This window comes from Melanaphis sacchari, unplaced genomic scaffold (assembly GCF_002803265.2).
Source record: "Melanaphis sacchari strain LSU unplaced genomic scaffold, SCAv2.0 Contig132_pilon_pilon, whole genome shotgun sequence".
NCBI lineage: Eukaryota > Metazoa > Arthropoda > Insecta > Hemiptera > Aphididae > Melanaphis > Melanaphis sacchari.
In genome coordinates, this window is record NW_020270545.1 from 547,462 (window position 1) to 568,341 (window position 20,880).

Here is a 20,880-nt window from a genome sequence, read left to right on the forward strand (position 1 = left end):
AATAGCATTTTAAATTATTTTCAACACTTAGAAATAAAATAAAAATATTGAACAGGAAATTCAAACATTTAATCTTCCTGCCACAAACAAATTTTTAATTTCGTCCTAATTGAAAAATAAATTCTGACCAATAAGTACTAAATTAATATTTATTTCATTACAATCATCCAAAAACATAACTACTAGGACAAATACATTTATATTTACAAAAAAAAACATATTTTAAATGTATGACAAAAATAAGTTGTTGAATGAAACACAATTTTGCAGAGACAATGTTAACCTAACTATCTAAAAATAAAATACGTAACTTATGATTAAAGCCCATATTTATATGCATTTTCATGTTTTTTCTAAACAGTCCAAAAAATAGCAAATTAAGCTTCAAATTTGATTTGTAGTTAATAGATCCAAAATATAAAGTTTTATTTTGCATATTTTTGCATATTTAGTCATTTTTTAACATGTACTGCATATTTCTATATTTCGCGATTTTTAATGCATATATACAGTTTTTAAACGAATAATATGTAATGTTTTGCTTATTTTAATCAAAATAATGTATTTATAGTTATATTTATAGTCCATGTAATTTGACGAAGCCATTTTCTTATCTTATCTGAGACCTATTGGAAACAAGTAGTAATCTTTAACGAATCATACATTAATCGTGTTTGTTATGATCTGAGTGTGCGTAACTTTCATTCGATTTTATTTATTGAAAATAAAAGATTTTTTTTTTAACTGATTTTTTTAGATATTTTTAATTATATAGGATATATTTCTATAAAATAAGAGTATAAATGCATATTTTATAATAAATATTTCTGAGATTTTTAGAGCGTATAAATCCCCGCCCCTATTTATGACCAATAAGTAATCAATACAGTAGGTAATTAATAAAATGTACTTTTGATATATTAATTTGTTGTAATATTTGTAATTTTGATTACTTACAAAAAAAACCTAAATCACTGATACAATTACTAATACAACAAACTATTCACAAAATATTTTAACGCCAGGTGGTTAAAAAAAAAATTGATTAAAGCCCTTGCACCAATGCTACCGATGAACAATCATTTTTAGAGCTTTGAAATGTTAAAAATTATTTAAGATCCACCTTATCTCGTGATAAAATAGCTTCCCGTTCATTGTTATTAATAGAAAATAAGATGCTTTGAACTATTAATTGGTCAAATATTATGTAAGAATTTTTGAACTAATAATAAAAAAAAAAACAATAATTTTAACACTGTTTTATGATATTTGTAATTTAAATTATTTTATGTGTGTATATATTATAATAATATGCATAATATTATTTTATTGTTGATAAAGATAGGTACATTAAGCATGACACAAATCAATGTTTAATATAAACTCCATAATAACTACAAATATAGGAGTTAATCATTATTTATTGGTTATTGAAATATAAACATTTTACATAATAAATATTCCATCTTCCAGTAATATTAAAAGAAAATTTTTACGTAGCTATAGTATTTGTATGAACTGGAAAAGTGTAACTGAAACACCAAGTGTAACGAGGACAATTCTTAAGTTGTTCATAAAAATGTGATGGCTTAAAAAGTTCATTATCTTTATTTCTTAAAATATTAAAAATTTGTTTAATATGGTAGGAAGATTAAATGTTTGAGTTTCCTGTTCAATATTTTTATTTTATTTCTAAGTATTAAAAATAATTTAAAATACTATTGGATTACCTAATTCAATATTACAGAAGTACTAATATGAATAATAATAAAATGTATTTATCATAGTATAATTATAATACTAAAATAAGTGGTCTATGGTAACCAAGATGTATTTTAGAATAAATCTGTACACGTATTTCTTTGCCACATTATACACATGTTTTTTTTTTTTTTTTAAACACTAAACAATTATAGGTACTACAAATTTTTTGAACAAAAAATCTAACTGAAACTTGAAAGTTAATAAAAATTACAAATAACAAATACAATATAATATAGTAATTATTTTTACTATTAATACTATTAAAAACAATAATTTAAATTCCTAAGTCACATACCTTAACTTTAAAATAACTTTCTAACTTCATACAGCTGGAAATGCAATCCTTGATTTTATTTTTATTTTGCTTGGCCAAATTTCTAATTTTTGCAACACCCGACACTTTTGAAAAAAATGAATAAACAATTTAAAGTAAAAACAAACTAAATCGACGACAAAATTTCACTACATAGATGCGTATTGCATAGCTACTAACTAGTGCAATTGCCAATTAGCGACTGTGGACGTAGAGGATAATACATATTTCATTATTTCATAATAATCATAATATTATCAGGATTATAATTTATAATAACAATAATACACACAACATTTACGGTCAAACGGGTATGATTAAAAATAGAATTTTATTTCCACTCCGATATAGAATTATTCTCTCCCGTATCATTTATCACAAAAAGTATGATTGTAAAAACTATATAACAAATACACTACTCTAATATTCTTTATACTATCACAGTATCACAAGTCACAACTATTCGTATACACTACCACAATATATTAATATAATTATCTGTATGCGTGTTTATGTATAAAATATTATTACATAAACGTCTATATGGTATATATAGACATACAGTATAGTGTATACTATGAAATAATTTTGTATATCTTTATAATGCGTTCAGTACATTGTTATAGTTATTATTTTATTAATAATAGTTGTTTCTCAAGTCTGTTTTTTCCATAATATGATATATCATACAATTTTTATGATTTTTTTTTTGACTCTTTGTGGAGTGAAAAAGCTGATTGTATATTATACACAAAAAATAATTTACAAAAATTTACCGCCCCAAAAAACCTTGGTCTGAGACATATCAACTATCTATAATTTTAAGTTTTGACCATATAGTAAATTTATATTATTATTAAAAATCATATTTACTAAATTAAAAAGTAATATTACATTTAATTTTTCTAATTCAAGATATGAATAATTGTGTATGGTATTACATTTATAAAAAAAATAATGATCTAATACTTTTAATAAGTACAAAATTCTACAATTTTTACTAAGAATTCAATATTGTTGGTTTGAATAAAAATTAAATAAAAAAAGTGTAACTTATTATATAATGTTTGGAATTTCAGGTTTAAAATAATGAATTCAAACAATGATGATATTGGAAATGTTGACTTTTTTTCAATAAAAAAATGTCGTCTTTGTCATCGACAAATAAGTGGAAATCCAAAAATCCTGAATTGTCTTCATTTTATTTGTGAAAATTGCATTACAATAAATAGTACTGATTTAGGTAAACCTAACTTTGTTTTATTAAACAATATTATAAAGTTTAAAATTACTTAAACCTTAAAATTTGATTTTACCTAGGTATACGGTGTGAATGCCACATATATACTAAGGATGAACTCACTAATTACCCAAATGGATCGCAGGTTAAAATATGTTGTGAACAAAATTGTGACATGATAGCAAATAAAATTTGCATGCCTTGCAATAGCATATATTGTGAATCATGTTCAAAGGTTATCTTAAATTTCTTTATTAAATATAAAATATATATTTTTTTAATCTAAAATATGTTTTATTTTTTTAATTTTATAGATACATCTGAGCAATCAACAAAATCATCAATCTGCCTTAATAATGACTTATCCATTGGAAAAAGTAGTTTGCATACAATGTATTGAAGTAAGTTTTTACTATAAATACCTACTTATATATTTTACTTAGTTTATATAGAAGTAAATATTTTTACATGACATGTATTTTTATTATTTTGTTTTAGAGATATGTAGAAGTATATTGTACTAAATGTTCGGAAATAATTTGTTCTCTTTGTAAATTAAAATATCACGAGAACCACAATTTCAAAATTATTACCACAATGGCCAACAAATCCAAGTTTGAATTTGACATAGAGTTATTTGAAATAAAGTATAGTTAAAAAAATTATAGTAAACAATGTTTAATTTTTAGTACCTATTAAATAATATATTCTAAAATTATTTTTATTTTACAGAAAAAGTACTGAATTTTTAAATAGTTGGATAGAAAGATCAAATCAAACTATTGAGAAATTGACATCTCAAAAGATTCAAACTTATGACAAAATTGATAAAACAATGCGTGTGTAAGTTATGAACTTTGTAATAAAATAAAAATTATTTTGTTTATTGTTTTTTCTTGATTCAGGTTACACAATACAATTGATAAATGTTCAATCCAACTAAAAAAAATGCTTGAAAAAAAATTAGATAGAGCTGTTGATGAAATTAATACTAATAAAGAGATTCTAAATCATTTAAAAAAAGAAAATGATAATCATTTTGACTTATTAAGCATTTTGATCAATCAAGATGAAACGGTTGATATCACTAAACATACAAAGTATGTTAAATTTAAGTTAAATATTTAATAAAAATGTGCAGATAAATAAGATTAATTTATTTTAGATATGTCGTAAATCGAATGAACGTTAATAGAAGTTATACTGATATTATGGAGGGAGAAATAGTGATTTCTTTGGCTTACAAAGATGAACAATTCCTGAGAAATTTTGCTAAATGTAAGTTAATAAGCATATTAGTACATTAATAATATTCATAAAATAATAAATATATTTTTTTAGTACTTGAAGGAGTTAAAAATGTTATTTCAATAAAAACTGATAAGAAAAAGTTAACAAATAAAGCTCTTCAAGTTGATGTAAGAATCTGTAAGAATATTGTAACAATAATTTTTGTTTTAATATTATTCTAATACTGATAATTATGCTGATTTTATTTTATTAGTATACATTTAAGCTTATACTGAATCTTAAGATTCAAAACTTCAAAGCATGATTTTTTTTTAAACAATTATGCTTATTTTATTGGCAAAATAAACAGCTTTTATTTAGTAATCAGATTTTGATTATTTGTATTAAAATATTCTATATCATACACATGTGCATAACTTATAAATATTTGTTTTGACTATATTATTTTTAGGAGCCTCTCAAATCAAGTTCTGAGATACAGGATAACATGGAGATTGTTGAGAATAAAAATATAGTAGATATAAGTAAAGTATTAACTACTCAAAATTTAGATTTTAACAATACTGATGCTCATATTAATAATGATTAATTGTTTTTAAATTTATATTTTAGATTTTGATAGTCCAAAGTTTATATCACTTGCAATATGTTGCTGTTGTAATCAATTAACAAATAATCTAATACACTGCGTTAATTGTCAGAGGTTTTATCATAATAATTGTCATATTCCTCCAATAGATAAGGATCTTAAACCTAACCAGTACTTAATACTTAAAATTATTTATTTATTTTTATAATAATTGTATTTAACTTTTTATAGTCCATCATTGAAAAAATGGAATTGTACACTTTGTCAAAACATTGAAACACATGTCATTGCATTATACAAAAAGGATTTTACAGATTATAATATAATTAATAATGCCGAACAAAAAGTAATTGAACGTATATTATTGGAGTTATATTGTCAATATATTTACAGTAAATACTATCAAAATTGTTTGAATAGAGATCAAGTAAGATTTATGAATATAAAATAATTGTTAATGAGATAACATTTTTGTAAGTCAAAATTAAATATTATGTATTTTAGTACCCATTGTATTATGAAAAAATTAATGATCCTATATCACTCAATGATATAAAACGGCATTTAATAACATATGCATCGTATATATCAACCATTCATGCACTTAGGGATGTACAAAAAGTGTTTAAAAATGGAATGTCATATTATTCAGTAAGTATATTGTTGATAAATTATTTTAAACAATATTTATTCTCACAGAACTCATAACAGCATGGTTCAGTAGCTAAGTACATGAAACTTGTTCCCAGCATATATTATTTATGTCGCCGAAAATAAACCATGCATAATTAAATAACAATCACAATATTATATATTAGTATAGGTATATAAGAGATGAAAATTTAAGAAAAAATATTGGCAAACTACCTATAATATTTTATTTAAATTAATTGTAAACAATATTAAACGTATTTGTATATGTTTGTTTTGGTATTTCATTATCAAAATAACAAAAATAAATTTTCTCTATTTACTTCTGAATTGAAATAACATCTTTTTTAATTTTATATTGTCATTTAGCATATAAAAAGCATTAGTTTTACGTTGTTCAATGAAATACTAAAGAACTGTTTAATTACAGTCTAATATATACTTGTGTCAATTGTATAATATTTAGTATTTTACATTATAAAAAATAATTAAATATTAGTACCGGTTTTACAAATAAATAGGTAAAAAATTGATTTTTCATTAAATAAAAAAAAATAATTAAATGGTAATAATTGTATATAATTATTATTAGTTCATTATTAATTTAATTTTATACATTTTATAAGTTTTAATATTATATTTTAAAAGATTAATTATGTTTATATATTTCATGGTTCATATTCTATATTTTTATATTATTATATTATTAAAATTTGTGAATTTTTGAGCATTCTTTATAAACTTGTTCAAAAATTAAAAATATATTTTATTAATATTTCTAATATTTGTTTTTAGCCAAGTGATCCTGAATATAAGTCTGCAGAAGAACTTCAGATCTTTTTTTATAGAATGTTAACTAATTGGATACCAAACCTTGACATTGCGTGTCTACAATAAAAAAATAACAACAATCAAGTAGTTGACAATTAAGGTCTATCGACATAATATTATGTTAGTGACCATTAAAGATTTTTAAAGATTTATTTTAATGCTTAATTATATTGTAGCATTTATAAAAACTTAATGAAAATTTAAGATTATTTAATGTTTATTATTGATGTATAATTAGTTATTTTATTGATATTAGTCGTATTTTATTTAATATGTATATACTTATATTAATTATTGTAAAATGTATTTAATTTTTCCATTATAATTTTATGGTGTATAGCTAAAAACACTTTCAAACACTTTAATATAATTTTAATTTTAATTTATTAGAAATCACATGTAAATAGTTCTATTAAAAAAGTAAATTAATTAAAATAATCTTATTACACCTATATTTATTTGAAGAAATAGGGTATATGTGTTTATTTATAATTTGTTGCTATGAACATTTAATTTTAATTTTGTAAAATATAAAATAAAAATTAAATGATAATCATTAAATATAATTTTAATTCAGTGTTTGTAAGTTTATTATTAGTATAGTTTAGTCAAATTTATAGGTTTAAATTTGTATTAAGTAGTTATATTATTTATGTATTCCATAATTCATACTTACCATAATAAAATATTGAAAATAATGAACATGTGAGCATTCTTTATTAACGCACTCAGAACGGGTTATGTGTTTCATAAAGTGCGTGATTTTTAAACATACAATAAATCAGCCAAAATCATAAATTAATTCAACCTTTTTATTTTATTACACTTAAAATACATTTGATATAATGTTCAAAAATTATATCCACCATATATCCACTTCCACTGTTTCTACAGGCCGTCATTTCCAGGACTTACGTTCATACTCTTTTTCATTACTGCAATGTTTGGCTATGTACAAATTATATGGTTAGACTTGGACTATTTTGTGTTTCAACTGAACCAGTTTGTTCAAATTTCCATACTAACCCTAGAGCTGTTGATATAGTAGAAACTTCTGCACGTCTAAAAGTTATGTAAAGTTTACATCACAGCTAAGCACTCACCATTTTTGTAATGTGTTTTCAGTATGAATTATGACTTATAGGTGCTTAGCACTCCCAGGCTTCAAATCAACGCCCCTGTTCCCTGTAAAATTTATTTCAGTATTTCACAAATTATTTGAAAATTATTGTTATTTATTGTGTTGAAATTTTTTTATTTTCATTAAAAATAGACATTATGTAGTTTATGAATTCACGATTAAAAATATATTGTATGAATGAACATTTCACTGTTTTAGTTTTCACCAAAATATTAAATAATAAACAGCAATCACATAATATGTTATATTCTTATCTTACTTTATATTTTTATCTTACGGTTCACAGTTGATTACAATATTATGTTTTATTTGTAACTTTAATTTTTACTGATATTTAAACATTTTAAACTGCGAGTTACGCTGAATTGATTGTGAAATGACAAATTTTATTAACTATCATACAGACGATTTGATTTGTTGCAATTTATATTTTACATGCCGGTAATGAATAATGATTTTACCTACTTTCCAAGTTACACATCAGTATGGATCAAGAAAAATTTACTCTTAGCATTGATAGAGATCTTACCAGCAAAACAGATGTAGAAATCATATTGCAAAAATTTGCATTATCAAACAGAAAAATAAATCTTGTTTAACATTAATTAGTGGTTACATATTATTATTTATATAAATTACAAATTTATAGTATAAATACTTTTGAATCTTTTTTTTTAATATTAATTTTAAAAAATTAAAATTATTGCAATGCAGTTTATTATGATATTGGGAGAGGGGTGGAGGCAAAAATCCCACGGATCTGTGTACCATTAATTTTCCAGCACTCTCTAAATTTACACCTAATGTGTGCCTACTGCCTATGACTATAAATATACGCTGATGGTTATTAAATCGCTCCATGACAATTAAGTTCAATAAAAACGAATAACCTTAGAATCGGAGTGATAATAGATGACAAAAATAATTAAAATATGGTTGACAACCTTAAAAAAATTGCACACTTTATGAAACACCTTTTATTTTTTATAATATTTTTATTCTTAGATTAGTAATCGATAATATAAATCTAAATATGAACTACAGAATGTTAGCTTTATGGTTATGAAAAATTGACATAGCATGTCTACAATGGTCAAGAATAATAATTTAATACAAGTAGTCTATATGATATATTACTTTGGTAACTATTAAGGTTTTTTTTTTTTTTTAAGATGTAATATAATACTTAACAAAATATTTGTTTATTTAAAACTAAATGACATATTTATGTTATTAAATTTTCTTTGTTAATGTACAATAATTATTCAATCTAATATTAGCAGTTTTATTTTAGTTTTATCCATGTATAATGTAAATATATATTATTTTACTATTGAAATTAGTTATTGTAAAATGTACTTTATTTATCTATTATATTTTTATGGTATATAGTTTTTTTTTAATAATACCTTACCTCAACCCTCAGCTGTGATTAATTATCATCGGTAATCAGATATTTTATCCTCAATCTTCTAACCAAAACCTGAACTTAGTAATAAAGCCATTCCACGTGCACAATTCTATCACCAAGGTAGGTTTTCTTTTGAACAGACTATGGCCACAAACACTTACAAACATTTAAATATAATTTATTAGTGATAACTTCTGTTAATTTTTCAATAATAAAAAAAAAAATTAATTAAAAAAGTGTTCAATGCATCTAAATTTAATTGAAGTAATGTTAATAATTTGTTGCTATTGACATTGCACTGTATTTCCTGAACTTCAAGAGGATCTAGTAGACATGTTGAATAAGTATAAAAGAAAGGTCAAGATAATGACCAAACATAGAAGAAAAAAATTGGATTAAGAAAATTGTTTTGAATTTGATTTTTTTGGTATTCCCTGATGACAATGAAAAATGAAAAACGAAAAAATGTGTTCAAATTTCTAATTTTACATAATGTTGAGCATAATTTTAATTGTTCTCGGAACCATTTTTTTCTAATTGAGTTCATTTGAGCCAATTACATTACCAGTGGTAAAGTTTAATTGAATCCATTATTTATTTTCTACATCAATTTATTATTATTTATGTTTTCTGTTCCACAAACAAAAAACTCACAATTGCTCATTTTACTTTTCACATACGACTACTTAACAGTTAACGTAGACATTAGAGAGATATGCCTCGATTATATCATATAGTTTTAATTGTGTTGTTTGGAAAAAGTCTATTATACAAGTAGTTTAGTTATTGACACTTGTGTATTTTGTGTATGGTTATTGAGTATTTGAGTAATTAATTAACATTAATAAATGCACTGATAAAGTTTGTAGATTCTGTACCTAAAATTATTTCAGATGTTAAAAGTTAGTTTTCAATTATTAATTACCGATTTGAGTAAAAAAATATCATTACTGTAATCGATACCTAATCATGAATCATGCATGCTCTGTAATCCGTAAATTTTAATAACATGTAAATTATTATAATATAGGTACATTGCTATTCATTGGGTTGAAAACCACCATTATTTTATTATGTTCTAGACTAATTCATAGTTCAGTAAGGTATTATAACTAATTTTACTTATTTAGACATCTGTGTATCTTGTGAAGTTGTGTATCTACAATATGAATATTGGAAACAATTAATTAATGAAGCTTATGTTAACAAGTGGTATAAAACACCTAATATAATAATTTAAATTGAAATACTTTGTGTAGTTATTATTAGATGTATAGCCTTCAAATATATAATATATTGTATATAATTATAGGAACTTAGTATAACAATACTATTTAAATTTTTATTAACCTATTCTACTTAGTGATTTTAATTTGTAAAAATTTGTATCATGGATGTAGATTTACAAGGTGTCTTAGAAAAACTAATTTCTTAAAAATATTTTAATTTAAGAAATTTAGATTAAATGAACCAAGATATTTGAAGCATAAAACTAATCAACTATCAAATTATTGAAAGTTCTGTAAGACAACCTTTACATAAATTGAATTTATCAATAATAATTAATAGTACCATATAAAATCAATAAAAATAATATCAACATACTTTTCATCATATAAAATCAGGGGTGAGGAAATGTATAATATATTTACATACTAAACATTTAGCATAAATTAAATATCATTTAAGTAATAGTAATTTAAAATAATAACAGCTCATATAGGTGTGGTAAAATATTTAATTGTGTTTTAAAGTTTATATCATAAAATGTATAACGAATTTTTTTTTATATGTTTAACAATGTAACAACATGAAAAACAATAGATGTATTTACAATTATAAAAAAAAAATATATCAAAAAATATTTATTACCAGAAAAAAATTTTCCACTTCAAATTTTCATCAAAGAAAATAATACTAAGTGCAACATTATTTAATTGAAACAATAACAATACACGATGGTTATTAATTTAAAATAAAAATAGAAACACTTAATTCTGATTTTCTATGTATTATAATTTTGTTCATAAGTATTCAAGCCATTATTACACCACATTTTATATGTTATCTAAATCATAATTTTGAACTTAACTTAAAATACACATTTGAAATATAAATTAAGTTCGATTTTATTGTCTGTATTATTGATCCGGTTCAAGTAATAGTCTGACTAGTTTGATACAAATTTAAGTTTATAAAGGAAGTATATTTTAATTGTACAAAATTCAACAGTTGAAATTTAAGAGCGTAAAAAAATGTAATTTGTGTCTTAAATAATTATCAACTTGAGTAATAACTTGATAAAATTAAGCTTATTCAGCAAATATTTAAAAAGAGAAAAAAAAATCAGTAGTCAACATTGATCATTGATTCTCTTCCTTGACCAACTCCAACCCATTTAACTGAAATAAAAACAACACATACATATATATATTTTAATTTATAGCAGTATTAATATTGATAAAAATGTTTTTAATTTATTACTATGAAACAAATAAAAATATAATATAATATAGTACAAAATATATTTTGTCAATAACTTTGCATCATTAAAAATAACAAATTTACATTACTTGTAATGTTTTTTTTTTTTATAAAAGTAATGTTATTTAGTTAAAGATTACTTAATTAATTTTTAGATTAATTAAAAAAAAAACTCTAACTAGAAATTTAAATTTCATATCGACTATCATTATTTTTTTATATTATAATTTATAAGTTACATACTTGCTAAATAATAAGCAATTATCATAGTTTTATAAACAAATACTAAAAATAGTTTGTTTTAATTACCTGGTACATCAAGGAGTTCTGTGATAGTAAACACAAATTTTCTTGCATTCTCTGGTAGGTCATTGAAGTGTCTTATGCCACTTATATTAGTTTTCCAACCAGGCAAAGTTAAATATTTAACCTAAACAATTAAATTAATAGTAAAATTTTTTACAATAATTAAAATAACAATTTTTAAATATAAATTTAAACATACTTCAACAGATGAAAGTTCAAATAAACTGGACGGATAATAATTGAGCGCTTTTCCATTTAACTGATACTCCACTCCAATTTTTACTTCATCAAAAGTATCTAATATATCAAGTTTGGTCAAACAAATTCTGAAATGTAGTTAAATAATTATTAACTATTTAATGTTAAATAGATTAATATTGTCATTATTTTATTCTACTCAAGTTTAAAAATAAACAAAATAGGAATCATTATAACAAACGTCAGTTAGAATAATACAATACTGGTTATAATCATAAATTTATTAGGTCTTGTCAGAAGACAAAAGGATTGCATGTTAAAATACATGCTTACAGCAAGTATAGTTGTAAAAAAGATGTGAGCTAAGAGTTCAATAAAAGAAACAATACTGATGAGTCGTTAGTAGGGAAGAGACTTCATTATAAATATATATTTTTATTGGAATGAGAAATTTTTAATCTAATTAGAAATGTGTATGAATTAAATCATTTTAATTGAAATAAGCCTCATTTTTATAAATATTTTAGTAATTTTTGATCTATTCAATTTTTTTTAATAAAATTTTTATAGATTTTTTAACAATGAGAAAATATTCAACATTATTTAAATGGCTATTAATTTGATGGAAAATGTTAGATGTTAATTTTAAAAATAACATAACTTACACAGAGGACATTTTTTTATCTGTTCACATGATAAAATATTTGTAAACCAGAAATATGCACATATCAGATAACTCTACAAATTGTTGAAGAAGTACAAGGTCACAGGAAATTTATAATTATGGTTTGCATGTGTATCCGGAAAATATAATAAAAGTAAGAGATACAATATGAACTAAATTTCAAAAAATTTAGGACATCAATGATTTAGCTAATATAAATTATGCCTTTATTACATCAGTAAATGTGGGACATTTGTTCAGTCAATATAAAAATATGTAATTAAAGGATTAAAAAATAAAATAACCAATAAATACTATATACAGTAGAGTCTCGATAGTCTAAACAAATACAGACTACTGAAGGGTTTTCATGATTAACCTATTCAAATGACTAAGACTTTTTATATTTAATTCCACCACCTTTATATTTATTGTACTTTAAATAAAAAAAATAAAAAATAACTTTAACAAAATGAATAACAATAAAAAATTTATAATAATAGAACTTAAGTATAGTAGTCAGTAATTTTTTTCTGAAGAATTTCAAACAAACTACAAATGTATTTACGAATAAATGGAGGACATAAGCCATCCGGATTATCGCGTTCACCAGATTATCAGGGTCCGAACTATTGGAGCTCTACTGTATGTACTTTTTTGCTAACCTATATTTCTTGTTTTTACATTTCTTTTTTTTTAAATTTTATATTGAAAAATTAATTAACATTTTGGTTTTTTTATTACTTTAAAATTTTTTTAGTTATTAGTAATGATTTTCTAGTTACTACAAGCTTTATATTTTGTTCATTATTTTTAGTTGTGAAGGCATGCATTTACTTATTACTTATACAATTATACTTAATTTTTATGATGTATATAAACATGATTTCCATGAGTTCTAGTGTTTTCAAATTGACAATAGTTACAAGTAGCATTAGTTTGTTTAAACAAAAATAATCAAGCAAAAACTAAAAAATGGGCTAAAAATATGAATGCAGAGAATTTCAAAAGCTCTGCATCTGAGATTAAGTGCCTTTAATTAGTTAACAGTCAAGAAAAAAATATATTCACTCTTGAAACTTATTATAACTGATTTCTACTATATTATTGACAAATTATATTTTTAAATTACTCAATATATGTATTTTTTCTATTTAATGTTTTACAATTATTGATTATAAATGATTGAGATTAAACTTAATATTATAATTAAATCATAATTTTACTCTTTAAATTAATGTAAATATTGTTTAGTGTTAACGAAGAGATAATAAAAATGTCATAGGTCATAAATGATAAGTTTTTACTTTTTATTTTACTTGATAATTCACGAGCTGATTTAAAATATAAAATTATACCTAATTGTTTGTTTAAAACGGATGCTAATTATAAAATATCATACTGATATTTAAAATTTAAAATTAAATAAATTAAAGCGCAAGAGTTATTAAATAATTATTTAAATTGTTGGCGAAAAAAGTAAATTTATGATACTTTTAATAATTAGTTAATCTTAAATACAAATCAACTAATATAAATTATCATTATAATGTGTTGTTCTTAATCCAGAAATTAATAAATCAGCGTAGTTTTATATATATAGAAAAATTCTTACTTAGTATATCCATTGACCATCGAAGTATATTTAAGTAGCGGGATATCCAACCATCCACAACGACGTTTTCGCTTAGTTGTAACACCAATTTCATTTCCAATTGTCTGTAGCTTCTCACCAACATTCTAAATGAATTCAAAAACGTTCCACTATTTTATTTTAAAATAAAAACTAAAATCACAATTAAAGTTCTATGCATTAATTAATATATGTTTTAAATATAATAGTAAAATAAAATAAAATTAGAATAGAATAGTTTGAAGTTTAACCATACCATTACATATTTTAAGTTTTTTACGCAATTTAGAAATAGAATAGTTTAATAGCTTTATTAAATAAAACAAATTAAGTAGAAGTAAAAATATTCTTATGCAATATTTTATGTATAACAAATATTTACATCAAATAACTCAGTTGGAAATGGTCCATCACCAACTCTTGTAGTATATGCTTTGACAACTCCAATAACATCACCAATTCGTGATGGAGGTAAACCGAGACCAGTACAAACACCGCCAATACTACAATTTGACGATGTTACATAGGGATATGTACCTACACAATTTCAAAACCATTTAAATATTTAATTTATTAACTAAATATCAAAACAATCTTATAAATTAATGATGTTACCAAAATCAATATCTAACATCGCTGCATTGGCACCTTCCACCAAAATTCGTTTTCCTTCTTTTAATGCGGAATGCAAATATCCAACAGTTTCGACTACTAATGGTCTTAGTTCATTAGCATAATATTCATATTTTTTTAGTTCTTCTTCTGTATCAACTTCTAATAATGGAAACATTCGTTTATGTATATCAACCAGATTGTAGAACCTTCAAATATAAATATAATTATAATACTGTTAATATCATGATTTCAAAATACATTTGACTTCATAATAGGTCGTTAAAATAATTAATATAAGTACAAATACAAGATGATATTTAAAATTTCAACAAAAAAAGTATGGACTTGTAATAGGTAATTATTATCATGATATACAATACAGAGATAGTGATCAAAATTTTTTGACCAATATTAATTAAATGATTTCGGTAAACATTAATGAAGTATTTATGTGGGTACATATAACATGATAAAATTTATATATTAGTGTAAAAAAATTTACCTTAAACCATTAATTTTTACATTATAATTTACAAAAAAAATTATTTATTTTATTTAACACATTCATATATACTTCAAAATTAACGCTATTACAAAACTTTATATATTTATTAGTTTTCATTTATTTAACTAATTAGAAATTTAACTAACTTTTCTTTAAACATGTTGAAATCTCCAAGTAAATCTGCCAATCTTAGACCATTTCTAGTAGCTTTAGAAGCATAAGTTGGACCAATACCTTTTTTCGTAGTTCCCAAAGACTTTTTACCCTTTTCCATTTCTTGGAGCCCATCCACTTGCTATATTTAAAAAATATATAAATAAATACATTTATAACCATGATATAAAATTAGTTGAGATATAATGACCCTTTAACCTTGTTTAAATATTTTAAATTTTATAGGTTATTTGAAGTTCATAAACTTGTTTACCAACTATTACTTAAAACATTACAATAATAGCTATAATAATTTATATGATATAAGAACTAATTTAATATTCATACTCAACATGGAGCAAAAATCTTTATAAACAATTGGCGTTATGAAAACATGCAATATAACAATTTAGTTGGTACCAGACACATACAAATACAAAATGATTCTAATGGCATAATAAAACGAGTCATAACTACAGTAATTATATGCATAACTTTTAAGCTATTACTTCTTATAAATGAAAAATTAATTACACATAACTCATATAAGTTTAAAAAAAATACATAACTATGTCTATTAGTAAATTACTATTAACAGTAAATTAATGACTAAAAATAATAACATAGTAATAATGTCATTGTTTCTATAGTTTAAGTATTGATGTATAAATATAAATGTATATTATGTTATAGAATTGGGATAACTAAGTATCTTGTAAAACTAAATTAAAATATTAGTAGAACTAGACCAGATTAATACAAAAAGTAAATATAATTAATGATTATAACTCAATAAATGCTTCTACTATTAAAATTTCAATCACTGAATAAATAAAAATTACTATTTTTATTTTATTTTGTATTTGTATGTTTCTAAATCTTTAACTTTATTAATTATATAAGTACTAGTTTAAATTATAGTTAATGTATTCATAAATATTAAGGGCTACCTGATGGAAATCAAACACGAGATGAGCACGATCAGAAATCAACAATCGTTTCTTCCAGTCCAATAACCCTTTTTTTTCATTTTTACTGCACTCGTCAAATAACCCTGGGAGATGGATAACAACTCCATTACCTATTATATTTTGAACACACAAAATATTTATTTTATATTAAAGTTATATAAATTAATATAAAATAATCAAATTAATAATTTAAACTGTTGCTGTTAGTTGGCTATAGATGCGGGCAAGTTAAAGTTTTACTATATTAAATTACTAAGTTATTATTACCCAGATTAATACAATTATAAAAAAATGAATTAAAAGTGTTTCCCGCCGTTTTACCAAAAGTATTACATAAATTGTACTAATAAACAAATGTCATAAAATTGGAAAATGTCCAACATTAGTTAAGTAAATGGCAAAAACTATGAAAACAGTTAATTTTCAACTAAAATAATTTATAGTTAATAGAGATTTTTGAAGAAAATTATAACAAATATAATGAATTATCATTACCTACAAGTTTATAATAACAAAAATGTAATACTGGTATGTGATAAATTAAGTAAAGCGAGTCCAGTCCATTTTTCTTTTTTGTAGTACTTATTTATTTATTAAGTTTTTTTTTTATAAGCTTGTAATATTATAAAATGTTTCAATAAAAAAATTTGCAAAGAATATATTTAAAATATTTCTGTGCTAAACGATGCTACTGGTACTAAAAAAGTTAACTATACTTAGATTGGTGGAATGTTATTTCCAATTTTATTTACCTATTAATAGGTATATTTTAGTTCTCAAGTATGTACTTAACTTCTAATCAAAAAATTATAAAATAATATAAGTCTTACCAATAACAGATTTGCAATTTGGATTTATAATTCCACTAGGCAATAAGTGAAAATCAAATTCCTTATTATCCACAACAACAGTATGGCCAGCATTGTTTCCTCCCTAAAATAAAAAATTAACCTAAATTAGATATGTTGAGAAATCAAAATGATAGTATTATTACAAACTCAATGCATTTATTTTATAAAATAATAATAGGTAGTTTAACTTTAATGTTACATGTAATCAATTAGATATTTTTAAAATAAAGACATAAGAACTTAGAAAAAAAAAAAAGTGGAAAAATGTTGCAATCTGGGGAAATGAGAAAGAAAATTTAAGAGTGGTTGTTTGACAGTATGATTTAAAGATAGAAAATTTAGCCTACATAATACTTAATAGTATTAGTGGAAAACTCATTAAAACTCATTGCCATCACATTGTGTTTAATCCAAGACCACCAAGTATCATAAAAAAATATACATCATTTTTCAACGAAGAAGAAAAAATAAATTATAAAAATAACACCTAGGTTGGTGGTATGCAATGACATGAAAAATATTATGAAAGAAAAGAAGGCCAAAAGATCTGTTGGAGATGGAAAAAAATTAGAATTGTTTTGGCACTGTATGGCAAATTTTTATTTAAATATATTTTTTGATGTGTGCAATGTCTCTCTTATTTCTGTATACGAATGTAAAGATGAGCACTGTGCGTTGACCTTATGGTCGCGAAGGTAAAATGATAAAATATAGATAATAATAAAAATATAGAGCTGTCTCTACGCGCACCAGCAACCTTGAAAGTTATTATTATTATTATTATTGTTGTTGTTGAGATCACAGTGGGACGGCCGTCAAAATCTCACGCGACCGACTGACACTCAAACACAAAATAGTCGGTAAAAAAAAAAAAATAAAAAAATCATCACGGTCAGTGATTTGATCGTCGTACGGTAAAAGTGGCGCGCACGGCTTTTACTCACCTGACACCTGCACACGAGGTCCGCATCAGTGGCCAACATATCGACTACCTTGCCCTTGCCCTCGTCGCCCCACTGGGCGCCTAGAACGACGGTCACCTTGTTGGTGTCGGTACCGTTGACGGCCATGATCACCGCGAAAGAAAATGGAAAAGCCGCGAAACCAAAACTACTACCGGACGGCGGGCCGACGAAAATCGGCGATTATCTCGATGAAAGAGTGTGAACGGAAAAATAAATAACCGACGGGCCAGAGACCACGGCAGTCGCGGGTTTTCACTGCCCGTAACGACGCGAGTCTGACGATCGAATGATTTTGTGATGTGTTCGTGTTAGACGCGTTACGACCGGCCGGCTGTCATTCTACACGAGGAGGGACGTCCCCGTCAACGGCGCGGGATTAATGATCGAAGACGGCGGCGGCGGCGGCAGAGGTGGCGGGGAAGCGACCGGCCAATGTCTGATAAACGACTAAAGCGCCAAACGGAACAACGTCATCCGCGCGCGCAAATCGTCGTCGTCGTCGGTAGCGGCGGTGGCGGCGGCGGCGGCGGTATGCACGGAAATACAGTGTGGTCGTCGTTGTCTTTGCGTGCGAGAGCAGATATCGAGTTATCGGTGAAGACGACCGGCTGTAACGATGAGTATTATAGAAGTCGTTATCGCTATTTTTTTTTCTTATCATATTATTATTGTTATCGTCATTATTATTATTATTACTATTATCACCGTTCGCGGATCCGCTCGACCCGCAATCTCACACACACACACACACTCAAGCAAACGCATCAAAGACGTCAGAGTTTTGCTCGACAATATTCGTATTCATAATTGTTCATACTATTATTATTATTTTCGCTTCTCGAACGGCTTATCAACCTATCCGATCATTCCGATCGGGATTGACGATGGAACGACGACTATTCCTATTTCGTATTGCATATTCGCACGACATATTATTATGATGTCGTCGTTGATTTAATGTAATATCACGAACGAGATTTGCACAATATCGTTCGAAAAATGTTGAGCCACACGATATAATATATTATTATATTATAGTGTTATATATACTATGCGCGTCTTGCATGACGATATTGTGAACGAGAGGCCGCCGCACGTGTCACTGTCGCGTGTATGACGGCAGCTTGACTCGGCTCAACGCTCGCGTACTATTATACGTGTGCAACGGGGTACGCGTCACGAATGTTTTCAGGTGGAAAACGACCAGAAATTCAATTCGACATGCCGAGGAAAAAAATATCAATCTAAGCATAGTCCGTGATCACATCGTATATCATACGACCGTAGCGGGATTTGGGCGTTGCATTCGTACGGAGCGGTAAACCGAATTCACTTGTCACCCGAAATGGGTGGTAGTGTGGGTGAGGTAAAGGGTCTGAGGGTGGTCTGCGGGCATATGGAAATTGAAAATTCGAATGGTGAAACGACCGAGTATTATGATACTAGCTATTGTTCCTATTCGTAGGCCGTAAGTCGTAACGCCCGTAACCATTCCCGCGAACTAGAGTCGTACGGCGTACGCCGCCGACCGTGTTTTCAGTGTTACCGCATCGTGTTTCGTGTCTAGCATTTGCAACGGGTAGCCGTTCGCCGTTGTACCTATCACCTATTAATTATCATACACAGTTACTGTACCTACTACCTAAAGCGTACTTGTGTTTAATGTTTATGTCTTCCCTACTACAGTAGTCCAATCATAAATTTACGATATGCTTTTTCCCGTACGACCATCGACACTCCCACATTATCATCTATTCTAGGTGACGGCCAACGTATCTATTTATTTATTTATTTTTGTCGAAGGAAACCGACGAAACTACTATTTGCAACTACTATCAAAACTCAAAAACCGCCGGACTAGCAATTTTCGTTTTTTTGCGTTTGATTTTCATTCAAAATCGATATTAAAATCCAATGATTTTGATACGGGCAGTAGGCACTAGACAATCTAATAATGTTGAGAAGGGTACTTATTATACTCACCTTACCCTGAGCTGGATTGAGTATAGCCGTCCTAGAACAACATAATATATTTGATACTCTTTATAAATAAGGAGTCATTAAAACAACGTATTATTATGTATATTATACTTACTATAGCTATCTCTGTGCACTTCGTTGCCCGTACAAAATGCAGTTGTGTTAAATTTGATTGTCTAATGCTTACTTTTAGTGTAAGTAACGACTGTGGATTAATATTTTCGGTTTTTTGAATTGGTGTATGATACCTCCGACATATCAACTTTTCATAGGTGTTTCACACAACGTTGATTTTTTTAATCACTTAGCAGCATTTTTTTTAAAATTATTATTATTAAAAAATAATATTATTTTTTTTTTTTAA

The 20,880-nt window shown here is 25.2% G+C and overlaps 3 protein-coding genes across 4 annotated transcripts in view; 1 reads left to right on the plus strand and 2 right to left on the minus strand.

Annotated features, from left to right (window-relative positions):
• The window catches only part of LOC112591368 (hexokinase type 2-like), a 28,351-nt gene extending 26,229 nt beyond the window's left edge, over positions 1-2,122 (minus strand). The window contains exon 1 of the mRNA XM_025335174.1: positions 2,060-2,122. Coding sequence (XP_025190959.1) covers positions 2,060-2,089 — 30 coding nt within the window. The 5' untranslated portion in view covers positions 2,090-2,122. The remainder of the gene's footprint in view (positions 1-2,059) is intronic.
• Positions 2,123-3,468: 1,346 nt separating this feature from the next.
• Positions 3,469-6,705, plus strand: LOC112591369. Its single transcript, XM_025335175.1, has 11 exons — positions 3,469-3,552; positions 3,632-3,718; positions 3,816-3,964; positions 4,074-4,156; positions 4,342-4,417; positions 4,483-4,595; positions 4,659-4,735; positions 5,020-5,092; positions 5,181-5,328; positions 5,389-5,503; positions 6,604-6,705. Exons 1-11 carry the CDS (start codon positions 3,493-3,495, stop codon positions 6,703-6,705), a joined length of 1,083 nt encoding a protein of 360 aa, XP_025190960.1. The 5' UTR covers positions 3,469-3,492.
• Positions 6,706-11,186: 4,481 nt separating this feature from the next.
• On the minus strand, positions 11,187-19,043 carry LOC112591377 (adenylosuccinate synthetase). 2 transcript variants are annotated; one of them, XM_025335185.1, is made up of 10 exons: positions 18,516-19,043; positions 17,551-17,653; positions 16,700-16,830; positions 15,743-15,891; positions 15,092-15,297; positions 14,859-15,013; positions 14,459-14,583; positions 12,181-12,307; positions 11,985-12,105; positions 11,187-11,593 (listed from the first exon to the last, which is right to left on the minus strand). In XM_025335185.1, exons 1-10 carry the CDS (start codon positions 18,639-18,641, stop codon positions 11,538-11,540), a joined length of 1,299 nt encoding a protein of 432 aa, XP_025190970.1. In that variant the 5' UTR covers positions 18,642-19,043; the 3' UTR covers positions 11,187-11,537. The 2 variants fall into 2 exon arrangements, with proteins under 2 accessions (XP_025190970.1, XP_025190971.1); XM_025335186.1 differs by lacking the exon at positions 18,516-19,043 and adding an exon at positions 17,919-18,040.
• Positions 19,044-20,880: the final 1,837 nt, after the last annotated feature.